At 43.8% G+C, this 25,579-nt stretch overlaps 1 protein-coding gene across 1 annotated transcript in view; it reads right to left on the reverse strand.

The window, feature by feature from the left end:
* Nucleotides 1-19,202, reverse strand: part of TP53BP2 (tumor protein p53 binding protein 2) — a 53,032-nt gene extending 33,830 nt beyond the window's left edge. The window contains exon 1 of the mRNA XM_058834061.1: nt 18,981-19,202. Coding sequence (XP_058690044.1) covers nt 18,981-19,007 — 27 coding nt within the window. The 5' untranslated portion in view covers nt 19,008-19,202. The remainder of the gene's footprint in view (nt 1-18,980) is intronic.
* Nucleotides 19,203-25,579: the final 6,377 nt, after the last annotated feature.

Consider the following 25,579-nt stretch of genomic DNA (forward strand, 5'->3'; position numbering starts at 1 on the left):
GGAAACCAGGAGAGAGGATGTGGAGGTAGGCAAGATCAGTTTACCACACACTTATTATATAGTGAAGATGAGCACAACTGGCTCTGCTGCCTACAGTACAAGGAGGTAGTGACCTAAATTAAGAGACAAAGCTTTCCAAGCAGGAACTCTGACACTTGGCTTTAATCTTTTGTCACAGAACACGCTACCTTTCAGATGCAGTGTCTCTGACTCCCCTAAAGGAGCCTGACAGTGAAGGATGTCAGGTGCAGCCAGGTAAGAATATCTCAATCACGATTACTAGGGCAGAAGAGTATAAAATAAAAAAGAAGTTCCCAAATAGACTTACAGCAGGGTTATGCAGGTGTGTAAAACATACCAACCCTTCACATTTAATGCTGTACAACCTTGTATTCAGAACACCACTAAATGGCACAGGCTGTGTGTCTGCAATAACATTTGTTAATTTAAAAGATGAGCTCACAGATGGGAATTAAGAGAAAATTATAAAAACCATGGCATTATACACAAAGCAGACCTAATTTGACCCTAGCACGGCTGTTCACCCTTCAATGTGCCTGCCTATATCCAGTTGTTAATCCTCAGGATTTAGCAATACAGACAACTCCACAGGAAGGATCACGAGTTGCCATTTCTATCCACAATGCTCAGGATAATTACTAATACATTAAGCCAAGAGCACTCAAACCTGCTATGCAGGGGCCATTTCTGGGACTTGGGAGTGTCTGCATTACCTCTAGTGCACATATTCTAGGAACTAAGGAAAGGAAAAGCAACCAAACTGCAAATTCCCTAAAAAAACCTAAGTCCTTAGAATCGAAAGCAACTAAAATGTTATGATACTGATCTTACCTCATCCTGCTTCCCTTCAGCTCCAGGGGCAATGCTGAGATGTTCAAGTTCTCTAATAGCTGCACTCCTCTCGCACCGAACTGTGTCACATTTGTCACCAGTGCCTGCTCACCTGCAAGGCCTCCCAGGGTACCCTGCTGCCCACCTGGGCACACTGGAGCCTAAGGCAAGCTGACCAGAGTGTTCATCACAGAGACACCTCTTCCCAGACAGGAGTGGGAAAGCTGAAGACACCGATGTGAATGAACACCTACTGTGGCTTCTTGGTGCTGCTTATCACCCTTGGTGGCTGCTGTGGCCTGCACCACCGCAAAATGGGATCCCAGGGATTCACTCATGCTTCCCCTGGTTCAACTGTGCCATTCATTAACCACCCTACCAGTTAGTTTATATCACTGTTTTACTGCTGTGTGGCAACAAGAAACAATGGAAATGAGTACTCTCGTGACACTTTGTTCAGAAGCTGGAGTCCCTACACCCACCTAGGGCACAAAACAGTTTCTTGCTCCTCCCTGAAACTGAAGCTATTAAGACAGTTGTATACAAACATCCAGCAATTTCAAAGGGGAAAAAACCAAACCCAACATGCAAAACATTCCGTTTCAAAATGAAACTGAAACTTCGGCATAAATGAAGGACTTGATTTAAAAAAAAGCAAATGGAAAGACAAATTTCAGTCAGACCTTGTACTTTTTTTAAAGATAACATGAAAACAATTATTGAAACATTTGAAAATTCCATATAGCCTTGGATGAGGGTTTTTTCCTCTAGACTTTCAAAGACTGAATTTTAGGAATGCCCAGCACACAGACTGAGCATTTTTTGAACAGGACTCAGATCCCTAAGTAAGTTCTACACAAAAATATTTCCCTCCCTTTTCCTAGCCCAAAGACACGCTCACTATAGGTACTGAAAAGCTTTAAAATACAAAAGCACTGCAGTACTTTGGCATACTTGGGAGAAACCAGGGGTGTTGTGTATCTACTGAAGCAGTTCCTTTTAAAAATCACATCACAGATTCCAGCTGACTCTGCTCCAGCTTAGAAAACAGAAGTTTGCAGTTATGGAGCCACCAAATGAGGCAGTTCGATCGGCTGCACCAAGGACATCAGAGAGAAGACCAAGGTCACACGAGTTAAAGCAAGGGACAGTTTTTGCAAGGAATGACTGCAGTGTTTGACTTACAAACAACTGGATGGAAAAGCAGAGTACTGAATATAAAGGGACCTCGTGTCTCAAAAAAGCCTGCCACTTAAGTCACAAATATTAAAAAAATACATACTGCTGTGAAGAACAACTTTGAGTATCCTCAGTACAAAATTTATAATTTTGATTCAACTCATATTATTTATGAATGAGCTCTAAGTACAGCCTAAGTCAGGGTTGTAACACACCCAGGAACAGGAAGGGAGCATAGCAAGAAAAGCAACCAAACAGAAGGACAGAAGAGGGCATCAATTAAATCAAGTCACAGGCCATTTTATAATCCTTCATCTCTCTTTTGTACATCATCCCAAACAGCCTTACATTTGCCTGCAAATCTGACCCATTCATCACTGAGCTCATCAACAGGATCATTTCACACAATTACGCCAATATTAAATACAAAAGGTCTCAATGTCTGCAAATACATTTTCAACTGAAAGTAAAATATTTAAAAATGGTTAACTCTTTAAAAGTGCTAGGCTATGACCACACTTTATTTTGGCTTCTGCTGTGTTGCCACACAAAACAAAAACTAAAAACAAAATAATAAAAAATCCAAACCCAGAAGAAATCATTTCCAAAAACTAACCTGAGTAAACACATGTCTTATAATTCACATCCATCCAACAAGATCTCATTTCACATCAAAGGCCTTGTATCACTCTACTCCTTAGATCAGAAGGCCTCAATTATTGATTAAAGGGGAGGGGGGGAAATAGAAATGCAATTTACTTTTCAGCTTTGATGGTGTTTCTGCAAGGATCAGACTTCTCTTACTCCTTAGTTATTATGAAGCTGATGTCACACGTCTTTGGTATTAAAAGGGTGCTCAATTGAATACTCTGTAACTAACACACTAATCGTATTCAAGATTCAAATATTCAGGACAACACTCTTATATGGGGCATGATGTAAATTAAAATACATTTAATTAATTCTTGAAACTATCGGAGTTAAAAGGGACAGATTTCCCCCCTCCCCACATTTCTAGGGAAAGATTTCATTCAGGTCATAAAATGTCAGCAATGGGCAGCAATCAGCAAAACTCAGTCCCTTACAAAATACAACCAAGAAGAGAATATATTAAAAAAAGAACAGCCCTGTTTTTCACTATTGTCTGAACTCCTAACTTTATGGAGGCTTCCTGCACAGCATGCACGATACAATACAAACTGTGCCATCTATTCACACAGTATTCTTCAGCTTCAAAGCACTTTACGACCAGGAAGTCCTGACACAAGCAAGCAGTTTCCTACTTTACAGGCAGGGAAACTGAGGCATACAAGAAGGCAATAACAGAGCCAGTCCCATTATTTGATAGTCAAACAAGCATACTACCTCTGGAAAATTTGATTCATTTTGTTACCTTGCATCAGAGCTAATAATATAATTCTGTACCACATTCTGGATAAGCTGCATTTCAGACTGAAACCTAATCCCTTCAAGCACTCATTACCTGTGTTGAAGGTTTTCATATTTCTATAACACAGCTAAGTAGTGGTTTTAGCTTGCATAACAAATTTTCTCAGCTCTCATTTTTAAGGAGGCATTCAAAGTCACTCTTTAGGTCTTTTCAAACCTCAACAGTTTCTATGAATTTACATCCTGAACTAAAATGTAATTTTAGAAGCTACTTTCACTTAGATGAAAAACTAGCAACATAGAAATTTTAGAACACATTAACTATCACATTTCAAGTGCAGGTGACAGAAATGAGAAATAACTGCTTTCACCCACAGCTTAAACTACTACTAAGTCTTCCCTGATAAATACAAAACCCCTCCACACAAAGAGTTTTAAATTTAAGTCTTGCATCTTACCTAGTAGGAGCAACGATACTGCACCTTCCCAGATGGCTACGAAGAAATCAGTGGCTAAGACAGATATTTTTGCTGACTTGATGCAACTTTCTAAACAGCAGAAGACAGCCTGCACAACAGCACATTTTCCTGTTCTGATAAGCAGCAGTCACAACTGGTGCACAGTTACAGCTCTCCATTCAGTGCAAAATATACCACAATAAAGTAATTCAGTGATTCTTCTGCATGAAGTCCCTCAGAACCTGAAAACCATCCTTCAGGAGGCAACATCCTCACTTATTGTGCCTAAAGATTAAGGTAAGCAAAAGATTAAGGTAAGCAAAGATAATAATAGACTTACTAGAAGACAGGCACAGGGGATGACTGCTATCCCTGATCCTTTTCATATTCAGCCGTGCAAAAAGGGTTCAAGAGAAATGCAGAGTAAAGTTTAGTATTTGCCTCCAGACACACCCAAACACATGGAGTTCAGCTCCTGCCATCTCACCCTCCGCACACACTACTCCGTTTATTTTGCACTGGCTTTGGGCCATAAATACAAGAAAGGAAGTTATGATGCAAGGTAGGTGGAGTACAGTAGGAAGCACCATGAGATTGCTCATATTATTCCCAGTCTATATAAAGCACAGCCTTTTTCCCTTTTCATTGTATCACAGCAGAAAACAAGACCAAGCCTTTACTCTCAATGGCATGGTAGAAAGTACAGATTATTTAAATGATAAGTTTGTTATGCATTTGTATTTTATCTTTAGCAAAAATGTAAATTTTTTCCAGGACTTAAAATACAACATACATCTATGTGCACTTTGAGGAGGCCATGGGGGAAAATGAGCTGGGAGCAGCAAAGAGGAAGCTTTCCCTTTCCTTTTTTTTCTCCTCCCTCTTATCCTTACTGTAGAGAGAACAGAATGAAAGCCATCTGCTTATGGTATATGCTAGTTCAACTGGGCAAAGGCTGTAACACAAATGCCACATTACATCTCACTATCAGGCATCTGAATCATCAAAATGGGAATCTGAAGAGCTGCAAGGGAAACAGCCCAAGTTTTGGCCAAGTATTGTTACTGTCTGAAATTAATGGATGGACGTTTGCTCTCATTCTACTTCATGGACTGCAATTTCAACAACAGAACTCAGCAGTGCAGTTCAGACTTACTAATGAGGAATATGCAATAACGATCTTCCTGCCAAATCTTGTAGAAAATCATTATCTTAGATTAGCAATTTTGATTTTGTGAAGTCTATCAGGCATAGCTCAGGACTGGTAAACACAGGATTCCTGACCTACATCCCCCCTTCTTTCAGCAGAGCATTATGCACACAGTCTTTTAAAAGAGCTTTCCAAACAAAGACTTTTACTTTGAACCCAAGTTACGTTTTCCAACTTGACATTTTTCTTCAGGCATTTTCATACACAAGAAAGCAGAAGTCCTCCCACAAGCCAGACACCAGAAAGGTCTATGCAAATAAAGCTCACTATTTTAAATGAACACTCGGCACAGGAGCAACCTAACTCCCCATTCCTTGGCTGAGCTACCACGTACCACACAAGGCAAGAAAATCTCAAACAAAGGTGGCTTTTAAAGCCACCCATACTTTTGCACTGCAAGCATCTGTTGCAATATCAGCATTTACTAGAAAAAAAAACACAAAAAACCCTGAAAGTGTGTAGTAGGTTGACCCTGGCTGGATGCCAGGCACCCACCAAAGCCTCTCTATCACCCCCCCTCCACAAATGAATGAGGGAGACAAAACGTAACGAAGGAACCATATGTTGAGGTAAGAAGCTGGAGATCACTCCTCAAAAGTCACAGGCAAAACAGATTCAAATTAGAGATATTAACTGGATTTATGACTAAAAAACTCAGAGCAGGATAATAAGAAGTACAGCAAGACCTTTCCCCACCTTTCCAGCTCTAGCTCTTCCCCCACAGCAGTGCAGGGAAATGGGAATAAGGATTGTGGTCAGTTCATTACATGTTGTTCCTTCCTGCTGCTGCTCAGGGAGAGGAGTCCTTCTCCTGCTCCAGTGAGGGGTCCATCCCATGGGATAAGGATCTCCATGAACTTCTCCAGTTCAGTCCCCCTCAGGGACTCCACAAGTTGTCCACAAGTTGCTACAAGGCAGGTCACTCTTCCACACGGTGCAGTGTTTCAGAGGCACAGTGTGACTCTCCCACACGGTCACAGGTCCTACCAGGAAACCTACTCCAGCATGGGCTCCTCTCTCCACAGGTCTGAAGGTCCCTTCCAGGAACCTCTTCCACCGTGGTTCAGTGCTCATTCACAGCCTCCTCTGAGACATCCCCCCGCTCCAGTGTGGGTCTCCTCCATGGGCTGCCAGGGAATCTCACTTCCTGTGCCTGGAGCACCTCCTGCCCCTCCTTCTGTCCTTGGTGTCTGCAGAGTTGTTCCTCTCACATATTCTCACTCTGCTCTTCTCCAGCCACAACTGCATCTGCACAATATGGTTTTTTCCTTCTTCCTAAATATATTATCCCAGAGGTGCTGCCACCATTTCTGACTGGTCTAGCCTTGGTCAGCAGCAGGTCCATCATGGAGCTGGCTGGAATTGGCTCTGCTAGACATGGAGGAAGCTTCTGGCAGTTTCTCACAGAAGCCACCCGTGTAGCCTCCCCCCACCAAAACCTGGCTGTACAAACCCCATACAAGGATAAAAACCAAACAAACTGGCCTGTAAGATATATAAAATACATTGGTTTCAATAACACATGTAGGAAACCACAGCCTTTTTTTACTGAGCACCCACATTTGTCAACACAAATCATCTATAGATCATTCTGCTCAGACCTGAATACACTTGGATTTCCATCAATGTAGTTAAACAACTGCAGAAATTCAGAGTAAACAAACCCTGAATATATTCTTCATATTATACCAAACAGCAGCATGTTCACAGATCCCTTATCACTGCCATCTGTGTAGCTCCTCTCCTTCAACATATTCCTTCCACTCCAAAATACTTGTTCCCTTTCTCCCCAAATCCTTCCTAGTGGCTCCTTGCAGACACTGCTTTTGCACTATTCAACACTTCACCATAAACTCCTGCAAGCTGACTGTCAGAAAATCAAGCCCTCACACGGTGTTTGTGCTTGTATTGGTGTCCCACTTACAGCTTGCTCCTCCTCCCGAAGCCAGCAAAGGAGAATTGGATCTTTGGAGATTTGCCCCTTCAAGAAGACTCCGCCTCATCTTCTACATTCAGCACCAAGTTATAAACATTTCATACACAAGGAGAATGAAATTAACATTATTTTCATGCAGATAAAAAATGTTACCATGTAACTCTTACAACAGATGCGTACTACAGAAAAGAGGAATGTATGAGTCCAACTTATACAACATAATCACAGGGGGTTCCAGTTGCTCCTCCTCCCATTCTTCAGTATCAAAACACAGACTGTTCTAATGATCCTGAAGTCAAGGCAACATCCAAGCATGAGTGGGGTTATGAACTCAAGCTTAAGCCTGAATCATCTCAATTTTCTGTACTTGCGTCAAACCCAGAAGTCTTTGTACAAAAAAAAAAAAAGTAGTAATAACTACATAAGGGAAAATAAAAAAAAGAAAGTAAGCTGCCCTTGCTGCTCTAGAGCTTTGCATCTCCCCCGCATTGGGAATAAGCATTATGGTTCTCTCAGCCTCCTACATGGCCAGAGGCCAGAAAAGGGCCAAACTAAGTGCTCCCTGTCGGGACTTGGGAGAATTACACATCTCTAGACAATCCTTTAAAATGCAGGTACTTTCTCGCAATGAAAAGAAAGTCAACTGTTTTTCCTGGTAACAAAAAAAGATTTTGTACAAAACTCTTCCTCGAGAAAAGCAAAAATAGATGTGCATCAGGGATGAAAGCATATTTAACACCACCCACACCTAAACAACACAGGCTATCACAGGATCTGGCACCTGTCCCACCCACACCACACCTCCCACTGCCTAAGACACCAACTCTTTCTGGATTTAAAAACACTCATTTTCTGCTTTTCCAGCCAATTCGTAATAATCTCACCAATAAAAAGACGATCGATATTCACACCAGGAAGCAACTCCACCTCAGCCCACCAGAACACGCAAGGCAAAGTCACATTTATCATACAGCAAGTGCCTACCCATACATCAAGCACATTTATTATTTAAATTCTATTTACTGGTACCAGGGCGCCGTGCTAGTGGGAACACCCATGCATGGGGGAGGGCAGGGTATGGAAGCAGAAGAGAGGAATTTATTTTTTTGTAAGTCAATGTATCTAAAACAGTATTTAAAAAAAAAAAAACTAAACAAAAAACAAGAAAGCAGAAGATTTGCTATGCAATAGCAACACAAAACAAATCATGTAGCAAGTCAGAAAAAAATAAGGGCGTAGAACACTCATTTACTCCAGACCCAGCAACTTCACAGAGCTCTGTGCCAAACACTTTTGAAAATACATTGTATTAGTCACTCCTCCAGGAAAACAGCTGTCAAAACCTGTGTCCTACCTCCATAAAACAGATCTATGTGTCCAAACCAAAACACTCATGACACACAAAGGTAGGTCAGAGGACACACCATTTCTGTCATCTGAAACAATGACATGTTTAACCACACAGGTTAATTCCAGTGTGGGAAAAGCCACAGGACAATGGGCTGTTCTATGATGCATGCTGACCAGTCTGGTACCCTAAAATGCATTACTACAATGGCAAATTCAGAGGCATTTTAGCACACCAGAGGCTGGGTTGACATCTCATTTATGCTGCAATTCCAGAAGATGCTATTCAGCCATCTACCTTCACTACAAGTGAGAAACAAACTAAACCAACCCAAACTAGGAATTTCAGACCAAACACCACAATAACACGCCTATTTATCGCTTTCAAAGTCTCCCTCCTGCTTTCCTATATATTTGCTGTTACAATGTAGAGGCTTCCTTGTTATATCTTCTAAATATCACCAGAGTAAATTATGTATTTTTGCTAGTCCAATTTAATCCTTGCCATGAGTGACAATACACAAAGATGGTGGAGAAATTCCTGTGTATTACCAACTCTCAAGGGAGGGTAGGAAGAGGATAAGGTATCATCTGACTTCTCCAGCTCAGCCAACCTAAATGGTGAGCGCTGAGACACACCATGACCTTCCCAAATCCACCCATTATTTGATTGCACAGCCACATGACAAATCACTTCCACCATGGAAGTCTTTTAGTTCCTTTTTGCCTTTAGTGCAGGCAGCATTTTCTACAAACCATCACTCAAGTCCTTATTAAATTCAAGGGGGAGCTACAAAAGACACGTGACTTTGGGTGTGGATGGAAACCAAAGGAACATGACCATCCATTTGAGCAGCATCCTACTATTAAATTAATTAGGTGTAATGTCACACCACACCTTTGCAGAAGGGCAGCTCTTCCCAATTCACCACCAGCTCTGGGTGGGTACACTCCTGCTGCACGAGAATGACCTTCACTTGTCACATCTAGGTGACTGTCAGGACAAACAGCATTGCAGACAAACAAGACAGCCACCAGCCGTGCCAAAGATGGCCAGCATGAAATGTCTGTGATCACACCTATTTGACAACAGTTGATTTTATTCTTACTATTAATATTATTAAATTTAATAATAAATATTAAAATAAATATTTGTTAAATAAAAATATTAAATTTAGTAATTTATAAGTTTAGTAATAAATAAAATTATTTATTCATTAAATTAAAATTAAATAAATGAATTAAAATTTATTATTAAACTATTATTATTCAAAGCCACAAAGGAGGAGTTTTGTCCTACTGCTTCTGGGCTGCAAACACATAACATGAGTGATGAGTAACTAAAGCAGCAACCATTCAGTTGGCGAATAGGACACTGAGCATTTGCAAGAAAACAAATGGATCTTGGATCTTTGTTGTTATTTTGCAGGTTAAAAGGGATCAGCGGGGCTAGTCCAACATGAAATGACGGATGGCCAGACAGTCTTAGCCAACAACTTTACATTAACAGGATATGTAAAACTACAGCAGAACTGGGAAGGCCAAATCTTGTCCCTTCAGTCAGCCCATGAGCCCAAGCAACCTGCTTGATCCAACCTCTGCTCCTGTGATGTGGAGCTCTACACACTTTAACTTGTATCCCAAACATTCAGGCACTCTACCAGACGCTGCAGAAGGGTGGCAGATTGTAGAGCTGATCACTGTCTGACAGGTTTTATTTAAGTGCCGCTCACTCCCCACAGCTCTTCCCAGGCAATAGCAGACACACCAGCTGAGAAGCAAAGGGAGAACAGTTCAGCAGGGGAAGGCAGCAGAGCTTGCTGGGTGGCTTTTGGCTTTACAAGTTGTCACCAAAGTCATGACAGTGAACAAGACAGTGTTGTACAGAATGGTGGTTGCTTAGGTGATGTCACACCTATTTTAAATGAATTAAACAGAACAGAGTTGAAACAAATAACATTCATATAATGCCAGGCTCCTCTTGCATCAAGAGCTTCAGAAGTTGTCCCTTTCAGCCCGGTACTACTTGGCTGCTCATTCAGCTTTCCTGGAGGTAGGGAATTTCTTCTCTTAGCAAACACTGCTAAATACTGTTTGCAAGAGAAGTGCGCTAAATAACAATGGTTTTTGTGCAACACTGGTAAATCACTCTGCAGAAGGGTCTCACGGACAACACCTACGGACAATAGTAGAGGCACAACAGTGCAGAGGCAAGAAGTGCTGTTTCCATGGCTTCCCTGCACAAACCTTTCCTTGTAGCAGAGAACGTGTTCTCAAAAGACAGAGAGGCTACAGGGCAGCATGACAGGACAGAAACGCTCTTCAGGAACACAGCCTGGACGTGACCCATGGCAGTGCTCCTGCCACCCTGGAATTTCACAGGAGAGCTTCCTGGCATTCTCCTGGGAGGTCTGGTTCATTTTGCCCAGTCCCTTGCACTCTGCCTTTCACGACTCAGTGACACCTCCCTTCCTCTGTTACAGCCAGAAATCAGTCATTCCCTGCTATGTTGGCTTCTTCTGAACACTTAATTATGTTGAGACACACAGTTGTACTACAGCTGAGATCAGAGAACTCTAACAAATTCTAGGAATACCATCCTTCAGAGGGTCTTCCCTGGCTTAGGATATCCAAAGATGGCAAAAAAAGGTTTCACTCGTCTGGAAAAGCCAGGATAACAATCGGGAGCTAACAATCACTGCTCTTCGTGAATCAGATACTAATCTAGGTAAGATTCTGCATTCAGGACCAAGTACGATGGAGAGCAGAGGGGTGGGGGGGAAGTCTTTGCATACTTTTAAAAAAAAAAAAGAAGAAAGTGCACTAGACAAGCCACCACCCTCAGGCAGCAGGGAAATTAGCAAGTGTCGGGGGCTAGGTTTCCTTTGTTTTGTTCCTTCTTACCTATAGAATTTTTCCCATAAGTTGCTAAGAAACACTGACTACTGGGCACTTACGGGTACTTAAGAAAACAAAGAAGTTGCCAAACTCAGGGGGAAGGAGGGCATCTGGTTGCATTTCTCTCAGTTGGGGAGCTTCTCTCCGAGGGGCTGAGATACCTCGGGATTCGGGCAGGTAAAGGAGGGCTGGGGTAGCTGCTGGCTCTCGCTCCGGGGCTTCAGAGGACGGTCGGAGCTGCTGCTGCTCGGGGAAAGGAATCTGCTACCACCGCCATAAACCCAGCCCGGAGCTGTTTCTTCTTCTGTGGGGTGAGCTGAGAGCAGCCACTGGCCCGGGCCCTTATTAACACCCACCTCAGTAAAAGAGGGACCTATTGCCGTGTGCTCGGGATCCTGAGCTGGCCTCTCCCTGCCCTGCCGGAGCCGGGCCGCCGCTGTCCCGCCCCGCCGCTCCTCCGCCGCTGCTCCGGGTTTCTGTGCGCTGCAGCCCCGCCGCTCCAGCCACAGCTCCGGAGCTCCTGGGACATCTCGTCCATCAGCCCGGGACTTCTGCTCCTTCCTGCCCTTCCGGCCCGCTGCTCCTCTGAGTCCTGCTGGGGCACCGGGATCGACCGCCCCAGGGCCTGTGAAGCAAAGCCTCTGTCCCGTCCCATCCCTTCCCATCCCGGCCGAAAAGGCTGTCAGGAAGTTCCCAGATCTGCTTGGGGTTAATGCCAGAGCTGTTGTTTGTTTGCCTTGTTACACATACTAGTGAAGAACTGTTATTCCTATCCTCATAGCTTTACCTGAGAGCCCCTTAATTTCAAATTTATAATAATTCGGAGGGAGGGGGTTTACATTCTCCATTCCAAGGGAGGCTCCTGCCTTCCCTAGCAGACACCTGTCTTTCAAACCAAGACAGCAAGCTGTAACTGTGCACAGGCATGACAGAAACAGCTGAGTAAGAAACCCAGATACAGGAAGTAAAACCCCTCCTCTAAATTCATACTTGCTGGCCCAGCCAAGCTGCACAACTTCAGCTGTGTCCAGCAAAGCTAAGGAATAGGAGGGCGAGATCCCTGTGTCTTGCTGAAGAGGCCTGTGGCTACTGAAGCTCTGGAAGGGGACGGTCACCTTGTACAAGGTCAAGTCTCCACACCTTGAGAATGCAAGAAGGATAAACTACAGCAGTGCTTCTGTAGCCTTCCAGTTCCTTGTTCACACGCTCACAGGCTGCTGCTGCACTGGAGTTACTGTGGTTTGGTGCAGAACAGAGCTCAAATACATTAAAAAAGAATCCACTGAAGAAGATTTTAAAAAGAATTTTACTCTTTTACATGACAGAAAGAAAATTAAGGTAAGAAAAATAGACAATTCCAGAGACTCTCCCTTAGCTTTCCATTCAAAGAAACAATAGGATTTAACACCCTAATGAAACAGAGGAAAACCAATCTAAGCTTAGATCTAAATTACTCCTTAAGCAGTTAAATTTCACAAAATAGAAGTATCAAAGGACAAGGAAAATTTCCTAACCTGGTCAATAAAAAATCAAAACAAACCCCACATACTGCTTCTTATCCAAGATTAATATTATTTCACTGTTTAAGACGTATTTCATATACTTGCAATGGATTTGTAATGAAGCATCTCTTTCAGGGCCCATTCTCAAGCACAGAACAATGAATTACCACCAGAGTTCTCTCCCCATTTGTGATTAACCCTACAAATCATTTAAATACTGATGTTGGATATGACAGACCTATATTCCAGCTGCACCACAATGTACCAGTTGGCTTGACTTTACAGGTCCCCCACATCCCAGGCTGAACTCACTGCATGACCTCTAACAAATGGTTTGACCTCTCTGAAGCTTCTGCTCACTTTATTCAGTTATGATCCATAGCAGTTTGCATTTTACAGATCAAATGTTTGATACAGAATAACTCAAAATAATAATGCCAGAACTTTTAAAGTCATCTCCCTACCAATTGTGGGAACACATCCATGTTTCCACACGAATTTGGGTCCTATAACCCAGATGCACTGCAGATAAAGGCTTTAAAGAATCAATTTTATTATCAAGAGAACCACATAAAACAGGTGATAATGGCAATACAAGCCTGATTTTAAAATGTCTATGCTTTACTTTTACTTTGTCTATTCCTATCTTTACAGAAGGATGAAATAAAGATATGAGTAGGATTTAAAAAAAAAAAAACAACAACTAAAACCCTAGACAAATGCACAAAGTTTTCCCCTAATCTTCCTTTTTAAAATAAACACCAGTAAAAAGTAGGGCACTGCACACAGCCATCTACCAAAGGTTTATATCCTATTAAGACCTGGAAGCATCACAGCTCCATAGAAGAAATTCATACAGAAACTACATCAGCAGCTCTGAAAACAAATTATTGGTATTTATGCCATAGAAACAAAACCCAAAAGGTTCATCCTTAGACACCAGTGGGTTCAACATCCACACAATTACCATCCCCATGGTGAAATACCCACTGAGGACACATGCATGACTAACTCTAAACAGCAGCAGCAAGATCCTGAATATTAATGATTAACTAAACACAAACAGCAAAAGCAGAAGATAACTTTGTGCCCTTTAACACGTCAGAGTCACAGTTGCTGTTCTGTCCCCACCTCACCATGAACATTTATCCTGAACTACAGCAAGTTATTTAACACTGTTTTAAACAAGATTTCAGATCTTTCACATTCCACAGAAAAGTCCAAAACCTCTAAACCAGTTAAGCAGTAATGACTAAGATAATTAAGTACACTTCACACGATGTCCAGGATTTCTGGTGACCTTTACTCACAGTATCATCTGACTGTTTGGGAGCAAGATCAAAAAGTCTTTGCCTGACTCACAAGTGACTAAGCTGACAGAAACCAGGCCTCAAGATAATAAAACTGAGAGCAAAGAGAAGCTTTATCCACTCATTACCTCCTGAATAGGAGCATCCTCCAGTTTCCAGAGCACTGAGTAAGATTTTACTCGTTCACAAGGCTGTGAAAGCCCAGACATTAAAAGGATCTGGGTGTTCCTTTCTTGTCAATGGGCACAAGCACCAGGAAGCAAGAAGTCCTTCTTCAGCTGTGCTGCCAAGCCATAGGAGGCAGCTTGAGCCAGTCTTCTCAGGGTTACCCGACTCCTTCTCCAGGGAGGCTGTATGGCAGCAAGGCACGACTCTGAACGTCATTAAACAAGCTCCATAACACACACAGTGGGAGAGAAATGAGAGTCCCCAAGGCAGGCTGCTAACAAGGACAGAAGCCACACAAACGGAGCACTTTCAAGACTGTTTCTCCATCAATAACTTGAAAGGAATGCTAGGCACACTGCCATCCTGCCAGTTTATTCTGTGGAAATAACCTTTTATACCTGCCTCTTTTAAAGTCCAACTGACTTGCATGTAAATTAATCCCACAAAGCAGATCTGCTCACCAAAAAAGCAGAGATCCCATCTGACAAGACTAGGAAGGAGAAGACAAAACAAAATTCCATGAATTATCCATCCATCCCAAACTTCATGACTGCATATTAGCCCTCGAAACTGTAAATGCAAGAGCCCCACAAGGCACTCAGCCCCTGACCTGTTCAATAGATCAGAAAAGACATAATTAACTATTCCCATGGTCTCCACAGCTTGATCTGGTATGAATTTGTAATATTGCCCTTCCCCCATGTCTGATAAAAGCCACACAAAGAAACAAAGATATTAACATACTGCTATGTAATATAACACAAATTGCAGGTAGAGTGCTATGGTATTAAATTAGATATATGAGAAAGGAAATGCATTTAAAACTACTCCTGGAATAATTGTTCACTGGATAGAAAAGATTAAAAAAGATCTTGCTGTAACAGCATGAAGCAAAGGGAGGGGGAAAAGAGCACTCTGGGAACCTCAAGGCAGTGTTTTCTATTGTGCATAAAGACAGGTCAGACTCTGCAAGAGGTTTGAGAAGTTTTGAGCTAAGACAGCACAGCAAAACAACCACCCAAGCTTTATTTAGCATTCTAGACAGAATACTTAAACATTGAGTACCACATTAAAGAGCTTGAATATAATATTAAAACTTTTAAATTATTAACATTAAGTGGATATTCAGTTAAAAGAACACTGAATAAACTAAATCCTCCAATCAGATGAAGATATGCAGCATATTCTTTGAAGAACTCACAGTCTGAAACTCCATTTGTGCACTGAAATCCATGAAAGGGGCCAAGGAGAACAATGTTAATGACTGATAAACCTGATCAGAGGTAAATAATTAAAAGACCACAGGAAACAGCATTGAGATCCTACAGTTCACTTATCCCTCTCATAAACTCTGCTGAGGGTCAGTTTGTTTATAAACGTACAGCTGCTCATCTTACAAAGCGCAAGAGATTCCTTTCTGCTGAAAGGTCTTTAGTTAAACCACCAGAAAAGTGTTTCCTACAAGAATTTCCAAAGATTGATTTACTACCTCAGTAAATCAGAATCCATATGGCAGCTCCAATTAGCAAAACAGCTTTAATTGTAGGGGTTTTTTTAAAGGTAAAATGTACACATAACCATAAACAAGCGAGCATTCTTCAATGAAAATATGTACTTGAAGTGCTTACTGGATGTGGCAACTCCAAGAAGATCACTTGGGACAAGATGTTAGACTTTAGAAGGAAAGCACTACTCCTTGTGCTATCAAAGCTGCAGCATTACACTTGAAAGCTTAACTTAATTAGAAAAGAACACATGGTTATCAAGAACTTCAGCATCAGACATTTCAGTCATTTCTGATGATAGAAGGTAAAACTTATTAAGGAATTAAAGTGCTCTCCAGTTAGTCCTTACTGTGTGTGTTAAGCTAAAGTGCCGAGTTAGTCCTTACCAATATAGCTGCAGGTCTGGACCCATCCTGGTTTCAGGAGGCCCCCAGTAACCAATGCACATAATTCAAATTGAAAAATTAATCCTTATCTAGATCAAGGGGGTTTGATCTCAAAAGTTCCCTGGGTATTAAAGGGTAGCTCAATCTACCACATCCCACATTCTGACAGAAAAAAAACCCCAAACATTTATCCAGCATGCAAAATGACCCAAATTATTTCTCAATACACGCTCCTTTTAGGGTAACAATGTAAAATAAAAGGAGAGATACCAATTATGCTGTGGAAAAATATGCTATTTTAGAAAGTGTTTCCAGCTCCTTTTCTCTACTTAACAGTACCAGTCACACTCCCACAAACCTTCACAGATGAAAGGTGAGACAACCTCACACAGCTTGCCAGTGTTAACCCTGTTATTACCTTCATCAGTACAGCTACACACAAATTACTTCTTAGTACACCCTCATGCAGACTTTCAATCACATTGCCCTGACATATGGTTACAGCAGCAGTTTAGCTCCTATCTGTCATTACCACAAGGAAAACATTCCCATTTCAGGGTAGTCTCCCAAGAGCATGTGTAGTTATGCTGCTACAGCAATTTCCCAGCTTTTCCCTGGCAGCTGCTCAGAGGTGAATTCCTGGCTGGGCTCATGTTGCCTGCATTTCCCACTCGGGGAACAAACTGTGTTGTTTAATCCTTTGCCCACACTCTCTTCTAGAGCACAAGAGATGGACCTGGAGCCAAGAGTTAAAATCATATACAGATAATTTGTAGGGTGGGCAAAAAGAGACATCTTAAACTTTAATAAACAAAACATACTGTAGATAGTTTAGGGCCAGCCTACTACTTTTAATTTAAACAATGCAAAAAAAGACACTGAAGTCTATGAACACTTTATTATTGAATAATAAAAAGAACCTTCATGTCCTGCTCTCTCCACTTTCTCCAAACCCTCCTTCTCTGCCCATCTCAAACTTTTATTTTTTTGTGAAAAGAGAAATTAGATTTTTTTCATTAACTAAAAGACAATGGAAATATGAAAAGCTTTTTAAGCTGAATTAAAAGTTCTAATACTCAAAATACTTACATTTTTAATTCCTTAAGCCACTTTCAACCCTCACAAACCTTTCATTATTCACAGTAAATGCAATGTGAAAAGGCTGTATTCATCCCTTTATTTACGTCTTAAAAACCAGAATCACTAATGAGTTGAGTCATCAGCCAAAGAGAAGTCTGAGCCACCGGGGCAATGCATACTCTGGAACTTGTCACCTGCAAATGCTGATGGGAGAAGACTGCCTGTTTGTTCTCTCCTTTATTTGAACTCAGTGACAAGGAACTCACCAGCAACAGCATCTCCTGGAAATTTCACTGATATATAAGAGCGCTTACCTAGCTCGCTTTTGACACGGATTGAATTAACACCTTATTATATTTACTGCTTGTTTTTCTAAGTTTTTCCAAGCAGACAGCACCACTGTTGCACAACACGTTATTTAATCTAGTTGGGTTCATATTCTGTCTGTTCCTCCCTCATTAGCTAGAGCAATCGTCACCCAGCCTTCCCTAGTGTTCTACAAGATCAAATTATCGCTCATTATTTCCTCCTAATTGCAGAGGAAGAACCTCACACCTATAGCAAAACAAGGTTCCCTGAAACACCCACATCCTTCCAGCATGGATTGCCAGTTTCACCTTTCATTACAGTTCCTTTTTTTGCTTGCTTCAGACAGTTCCTTGAAGATCTAAACTAGAAATAATCTTTAATACAAGAGTGCTGTTGAAAGAACCACCTATGCGTGCAAAGCTACTCGGTAAGACAGGCCACATCGCCCGGGGGAGGATGCCTGGGAGAACACTTTAAAGCACCCTTAGCTCGGACTAAATAGGTATGAAGCTTGTCGGGATTTTCTGTACATACCCCAGTCTACCAGAACAACAGAATATGGATTTCACGGGGCATCCCTGCCACTAAACCCGGATATTTGTGCAGATGTACTTCCAAAAGGAAATTATTTTACGCCAATCCTTTCACATATATCGCGCTGGAAACTAAGGAAAAGCTCCTGAACTTTGCTTTCGTCCAACCGCAGCTGACAAAATTCAAGCAGTTTTAAAATTCATGGAAAAACTCCTTAGAGGAGGTGGTGCTCCGTGTACCTTCTGAAAGTGTTAAAACAGAGACATGTCTCAGAGCGGGGCAGGTTTAGCACACACCGAAACTCTCCCGGCCGAGGTCGGGAATACCTGCCCCGAGCTGCCAGCACTCTGAACCGTAAACAACATGGACACCATCTTCCTCTGGGAGCCCGGGCACTCCAAAACAAAGCCACCCACACCCCCGAGAAGCAGCACGGCTCATAACAACTTTACCAACTTCGTACCATTAAAATCAAACAGAAAAAAAAAAAGAAAAAAGGGAGAACATGAAAGCAGGAGCCAGACGAAGCGGCCGCTTAGCCCGCGGCAGCGGGGCTTGCAGCCCTGGCGGGGAAGCCTTATCCCCTGGGAGCGGGGCGAAGGAAGAGCCCCGGGCGCTGCGGGCCCCCCTCCGCCCCGCGCTGCTGCCGGGGCCCCGCGGCCCCCCCGGCCCTGGCTCGGCTCCAGCGGGCCCGTCTAACAAGTTGATCGCGGCGTGAAAGAGGAAGGAAAGGAAAACCTAGGAGGGGGAGGGGAAGCCCCTGCGCGGCCGCGGAGCCCGGGATGAGCGGGGGAAGGTGGGCAGGGAATGCGGGCAGGGAAGGAGGGTCGCCTCCCATCCCCCTCCACGTCCGCAGCATCCATTTTCCCTCCCGCTGCCCCGCTCCAACTTTCCGCTCGCCGCGGCCCGGGACTCACCGGCATCATCTTGGAGCCGAACCGCATGGGGGCGGCCGGTGCTGGCCCCGCCACCCCGAACGGGGAGCGGCGGCCCGGGGGGCGGAGGGGCTGCGCTGCCGCCGGGACGACCTGTTGCGGGAAGCACCCGCCTCGGCCCAACCTCACCGCCCGCCCTCCGCTTTGTTCCCACCGTGAGCCGCTCTCCCACCACCGCCTCCACCCCTGGCTCCGCTCCGAAACTAACCCCGGCCCGGCGAGGAGGAGCCGCCGCGCCCCGCCCGCCGCCCACCCCCGGGAGGGGCCGGCCCGCCTCCTGCCCCCGCCGGCGGTGCCGGACGGAGCTCCACGAGGGAGGTCAGGCGTGTCGGGGCTCGGCGCTCAGCGGGGGCTGTGACAGTACGAGATCCTTGGGAGTCCCCACGGGTCACCTCCTCCTGCACACCGCTCCGAAACGCGCCGCTTTCGGGGCCCCACGGAGGGCAGGGGCACACGCAGCCCAGTCTCCCCTGGATCTGCAGCGCGGAAGCGCGGGTGGGAAGCCACCGGCCAAAGTCAGGCTTCAACAGCAAAGCCTCCCCCAGCGTGATCTGCGAGCCCCTGCCGTCCCTACTGCCTCAGACGGACCGTCCTACAGACGCCTTTTAGCTCCTCGTGTGCGCAGTCAATGGAGCATCCCTGCCCAAGGGCATGTTTTATTTTTCTGTTATTTTTGGTTGAGTCGATCAAATCAGACCCCACTGAAATAATAGTCTTCGTTGAGCTGTCCAAAAAACATCCCCACAAATTTTTTGCACCCACTTAAGAGGTGGAGGGAAAAAGTTCTCTCTTCCTTGGAGCAGTGTGCAGGACACTCATTTCAAACGCAGGCACTCTGCTAGCAACACTTCAGAAGCTCACGCAAGGCTTGTGAAAAACGGTATCTATCTAATTGCAGAGGAAGAACCTCACACCTATAGCAAAACAAGGTTCCCTGAAACACCCACATCCTTCCAGCATGGATTCCCAGTTTCAATCAGCACCGTTACAGGGCTCTCTCGCAGGAAAACCAGCTCCATCTGGTTTTCCTACTCCTATATCTTGCAGTAATTAGGCAGGATAAAAGCGGAGGGGATTAGAAGTTCCCAGATGAAGGAAGAGCAAAACACGAACCTAATTAGTATATAAACATCCCTTTTTCCAAAGCAGTAAAGAAACTTTGAGAGCATTAACAACGTCCCCCCCGCCCCTTCCCCCAGGAACTCCTAGGGGGTAAGCAAGCACTGTTTAATACAATATTGCTGAATTGGGGGAGAGAGGAATAAAATTCTGGCCGAGCTTGCCCGTGTCCCCCCCCTCGTGTTCGTCCCGATCGCGGGGCCGCTCCCGTATCTCTCCCCCCCCCCACCCCTCTCCCCGCGCTCCTCGCCCACGCGCCACGGCCGGCCAATGAGGAGGCGCCGCCGGCAGCATGACATCACCTTCCCCGGCGCCCATTGGGCCCCTCACGAACACAGCGCGGTGTCTCCTGGCAACGCCGTGACGTCACGGCCCCGCCCCGTACGCGTCCCGGCCGCGGCTCGCCGCTGTCCCGGCGGAAGATGCGAGTCTCCAGCGGGGCTGCTGCCTCGGCCCCACACGGGTGTTGGACTCAGGGACGGGAAAGGCGGCGCTCAAGCCGCGAGCAAAGAGCCGCACTGCTGCTCCCAAACCCCGCGGATATCCCACTGGCTGAGTGGATCTCTGAATTCCGGCTCTTTCCCCTTTCGCGCCCGTTCCGATTCGCTGCTCCGCTGCCCGCATGCATGGGTCAGCCTACGCACAAAAGATTTATAAAGTCAGTTTTCATTTGCTAGTTTCTTTTTAAACTCACACTTTAGATTTGTCTTACAGGATAAAAATGTTACAGGTCAAAGGAAGTGGCAATGGAGGACTGAAATTCCTAGAATCGTAGAGTAATAGAATCACCGAGTTTGGAAAGTTATTGAGTCCAATCATTAACCCAACAGTGCCACCTCCACCACTAAACCATGTCCCAAAGCACCACATCTCCATGTCCTCTGAACACTTCTAGAGAGGGTGACTCCCTCACTTTCCTGGGCAACCTTTGAATTAAGACATTTCAACGAAGATGTTTTTCCAGTCTAAACCTCTCCAGGTGCAACTTGAGGCCATGTCCTCTTGCCCTATCACTTGTTACTTTGGAGAAAAGACCGACCCCACTGGCTACAGCCTCCTTTCAGGGAGCTGTAGAGCACAGTGAGGTCCCTCTGATCATCCTTTTCTCCAGGCTAAACAACCCTCAGTGCCGCCTCAGAAGCCTTGGTGTTCCACACCCTTCACCAGCCTTGTTGTCCCTCTTTGGACACACTCCACACACCAATTCTGCAAATCCCTGCTGAATTTTTAGAAGCATCTAACTGGTAAGGGATAAAATCAGGGGTTGGATCTTTTAATGTACTCCCTAAATACAGGCACAAATAATTCTAATAATTAGAATATTAAAATAACAATTTTAAGCCTGTAAAATAAACCTGGAAATGGTTAGGTAAAAATCAAGTAGCAAAGGTGTTTCAGATGAGTGTATGTGCGAGGTAGCTACATTTTGCTACTGCAAGCCTCTTGCAAGCCAATCCACAGAAGTCTCTTTTGGCTCAAGTTCTAGCTTTCACATCATCCACACAGAGCTACAACCCCATCCCTGCTAAGGAAATGAAGCTCCAAGGGGCGCAGGTATTAATTTCCAGTTCTGTGCAGGCTCTGTGACTCATACACTGCAAGGAAGGCTCTCAGTGCCATCTGGTCTCACACTTTAGATCCCAGCTCCTCTCCAGCAGAGTGGACAGTGCTGGCCAGGTTTGCAGGTAAAATGGGGCCAAAACCACTTGTACCCGTGCCTATCTCAGCAGCACTGCTCGCCCTCCCTACGGTACCTCACACTCCTGCCTCTCACAGGAACTCAGGCATGATTTCACTAGAGAAGCATGGCGTGAATTTCTCACAACAAGTTATTAATTACATGAAAGACTTTTTGGTTTACAAGCAGAGTTGATGGTTCCCCCAGAGAGGGCAGAATTATGTGAGGGTTTCTGACCACAGGTTCAACCTCCAGAGTTTCGACAGTTGGAGATAACTGAGTCATGCACAGGAGCATTGGCAAGGGGCAGCAGTTCCCAGTCCTGAATACACAGAGTTATCAGAAAAAGGAAGAGGAGATCCACAGGATCTGGAGCCAATGGCACAGACAGCTGAAGCACTGCACCTCTTCCCTGGTTCTCACTTTTGGCAGCCTAAAAAGTCGGTGCTGCACTTGACTAACGCCACATGCAGCTCCCTAGAAGTAACCATAGCAAGGGTTCAAGGGAAATTCATATTCCTGGAATGGCTTGAAAAGTATCCAAGAAAAGACAAAAAAGTCGACCCAACCACTAAATAGAAATGTAACAGAATCATTCTTCTTTCCACAGGAGATCTACTTGATCTGAACCACAGAAACCTGCAATAGCAGAGACATTACAGATAGTATTGGTAATGATAATCAGTAGAAATAAATAGCATCGTCTATTCTTGTCATTAGTCTTTCCATACAATGGGATCTAGGACAGGGCTGGAAAAACACTGCTGTATTTCATGTTCTCAGCGCACTACTTAGAACTCAAAAACTCTACTTAATTCTTTCAGTGCTGTATCTAAGCAATTTTAATAGTAACTTTACATCCTCTGCTCTACCATACTGGCTAAAACTGCTTCCAGACCAGCCAAGTCCCCTTTTACAGTCCTGACAAAAATTTGGATTATCAGGTAACATTCCTTTTGCAAAAACGCATAAGAATTTAAAAGGGGATAATAAAAAAAAAGCTCTTCAGCGAAAAGCTGAATATGATTCTTAGACTGCTTCTAAGACAGTCATTTCAGAGGGTGTTTCTCATAAATCGAGAGAGCAGCAGCAATTGAAGAGGTACAGGAGGGCAGCTGGGTTAGATTTGCTGTCCACTGCCACCTACTGTTAAAACTCCACCAAGTCAGACTTGTGAGCTCTAATTCCCGAAGGACATGATTTAAGAGCCCAGAAGGAGGGGAAAGCTTTGGGATTGAGATTGCTGTGGAGAAAAGAAAAAAAAAAAGGAACATGCCAAGACAATTGCTCACCGAAACTCATCGGGCTGTGGCACAGCAGCTTCACAAGTTTGGATTCTTCCCAGCAATGTTGAAATTCTGGCACCTAATTTATACAGCTACTCTTTAGCTCAAGATAAGGCTTTTCCTGGCAGTGATTCAATACAAAGACCTCGATTAGTCCGTTTTGTCAAACTTGAGAAAATGCAAGCTAAAGAAGAAAAAAGCTAAAGAGAAAACCGATGGTTTAACACTTTCAGCACCATACAGTTCTCATACAGTTCTGCTAATCCACCAGCTGCCCACTTGTTGTTTAGGTTCCTTCCCACCATTTAATGCTGCATTCCTACAATTTCATTTGTTTTCAAAACATCAGATAACAGACCTTACAGCAGAAACAGTTTGAGGGAAAACATGCAGCAATCACTGAGACTATCTCCCAGCTGGAAGTAAAGTTCCCTAGTTCATAGAACTATAGAATCATTAAGATTGGAAAAGATCTCTACAATCATCAAGTCCAACATTGCCAGGTCCTTCACAATTATAGGGCCACAACTATACATTTTTTGAACACTTCTGGGGCAGTGATTCCATCACTTTCCTGGGCAGCCTGTTCCAGTGCTCAACCAAGTTTCAAAGTCTGCAGGTAAGATTTATGAAATCTTTTAAGAAATTTGCTCACAACATCAGCTAGGACATCCCGTGTTATTCCAATGGCTGCTTCGTAAGCAGAAGCCTTTGGTCTATGCCACATTCCAACCAGTACATCAACAAGCATTTAACTAGTGTAAATCTGAAATTGCCACAACTTCTCTCAGCCCAGTTCTCTAAATGTAAAGTTTTTTTGGACATTAAGGAGCAACACAGCAGACATACCTTCCTCCTGGAGATAAGCCACTTCTCTAAATTTTTGTCTGGCAGCTGAAATGAGTCTCTTTAGGGAGCTTTTCACATCAGTGCATGCTTAATGCAAAATATTATCAAGCGCCTACTTGGATGGTGTGTGTTTTGTGCTCACACCAAGTCCATTTAGGTTGTGGCATATATTTCCTTATTCACATGCAGATGAAATCCATTTAAAATCTAAACAAATAACTATGCTCTGTCACATTCCTATGGTACAGCTGAAACAAAATCTAGAGTTTCCTAACACAAGGAATAGCTCAGTTCCCCACTCAGGGGCATGAGAGTCAGTGCTTTGCTTTGTGATAGAACTACACAAATAAATATAAACTTCATTGGTCACCTTATATAGGAGTTAGTCATGCACATAAGCAACTACATGAGACAACAGAGGTTCAGACTCTGTAACTTTAAAGTTAGCTAAAAAATATTTCTTGCTTAACTTGTATGCGCTCTGTAAAATAACTCCATTATCAAAGTGGTGACAGTCCCACATGCACCCACTGCACGAAGTACATAGTCATGTACTCACTAAACTAATAATTGTATAGAGCCAGCAGCACTCAGAAAATACTTCAGAAATTTGCGTCAATTTTGCTGCAACCTATTCAGGCCTTAAGCTGATCATTTAAATACAGCTTCAAAGAATGATTCTCTAAAAACAGAAAGTGTCATTAATATCACAAGCATCACTCACTTTAAACAGAAGTCTTCAATTTATTCCAGATCAGCCAGGAATTATTTAACTTAAGTAAACTAAAGTTCCTCCAACTTCTCAAGTTACTTTCTGGAAGAAAGTTCTAGTTTCCTCACTCAACATTTATTTCTATGTAATTTAAATTCAGTGTGGGGTATTTTTACTCACAGGTGATTTAACAACCAGACAGCTAAAGCAAGTCTGCACTGTGTCTTAAAAAAAGAAGAAATCAACTTCCTCTTCCATTACTCCTCAGCATCTTTCAACAAAATGTAGGCTGGCACAAATTAGTGTTTTGTATGCATCACACACAGCTGCCATTCTTCTCAATAACTAAATTATATTCACGACACTCACTCTGGATCCCTATTGATTTATCTGAGCACAGATCATGACAGAAGACCCTCAGTAACAAAATATCTGTTTGGGGCAATTACAGCAATTTGGGAAGGCTGTATCTGCCTGCAGCCGCTTGTTGCAGTTTTGGAGACATTCAGGCGACTGAACACACCGAGGTTCATGTGACAACAGCCAGCTCTTGTTGAGTGCTGCTCTCCTTGCACAGGTTTGGAATTCCGCGCGGTCAGTCCCGGTTGGCTGGATTAGTTGTCCCCCTGGCCATGGCTGCCCGTGTCCCCAACGGCTTTACCTGCTCCCCAACAGCCCGACCGGCCGAGTTATGTAACTGAGGCAGTTACAAAGTTAGTTACATTTCAGTTATAAAATTATAATTAGGATTATTTAGAACTGTGAGGCCTCCAGGCCAGCTGTTACTCACCACAGCCACTCATCCAGCCCCATAAGGGAGCTGGCCAGTGAGGAAAAACAGGGAAGGAACAGAAACACACACTCATTAAGCACAAATACATTCAGGTGTTGGAAACAAAAATTCTATGCTCAAAATCCCATTCCTTACCAGAAACTT

Source organism: Poecile atricapillus, chromosome 3 (genome assembly GCF_030490865.1).
Source record: "Poecile atricapillus isolate bPoeAtr1 chromosome 3, bPoeAtr1.hap1, whole genome shotgun sequence".
NCBI lineage: Eukaryota > Metazoa > Chordata > Aves > Passeriformes > Paridae > Poecile > Poecile atricapillus.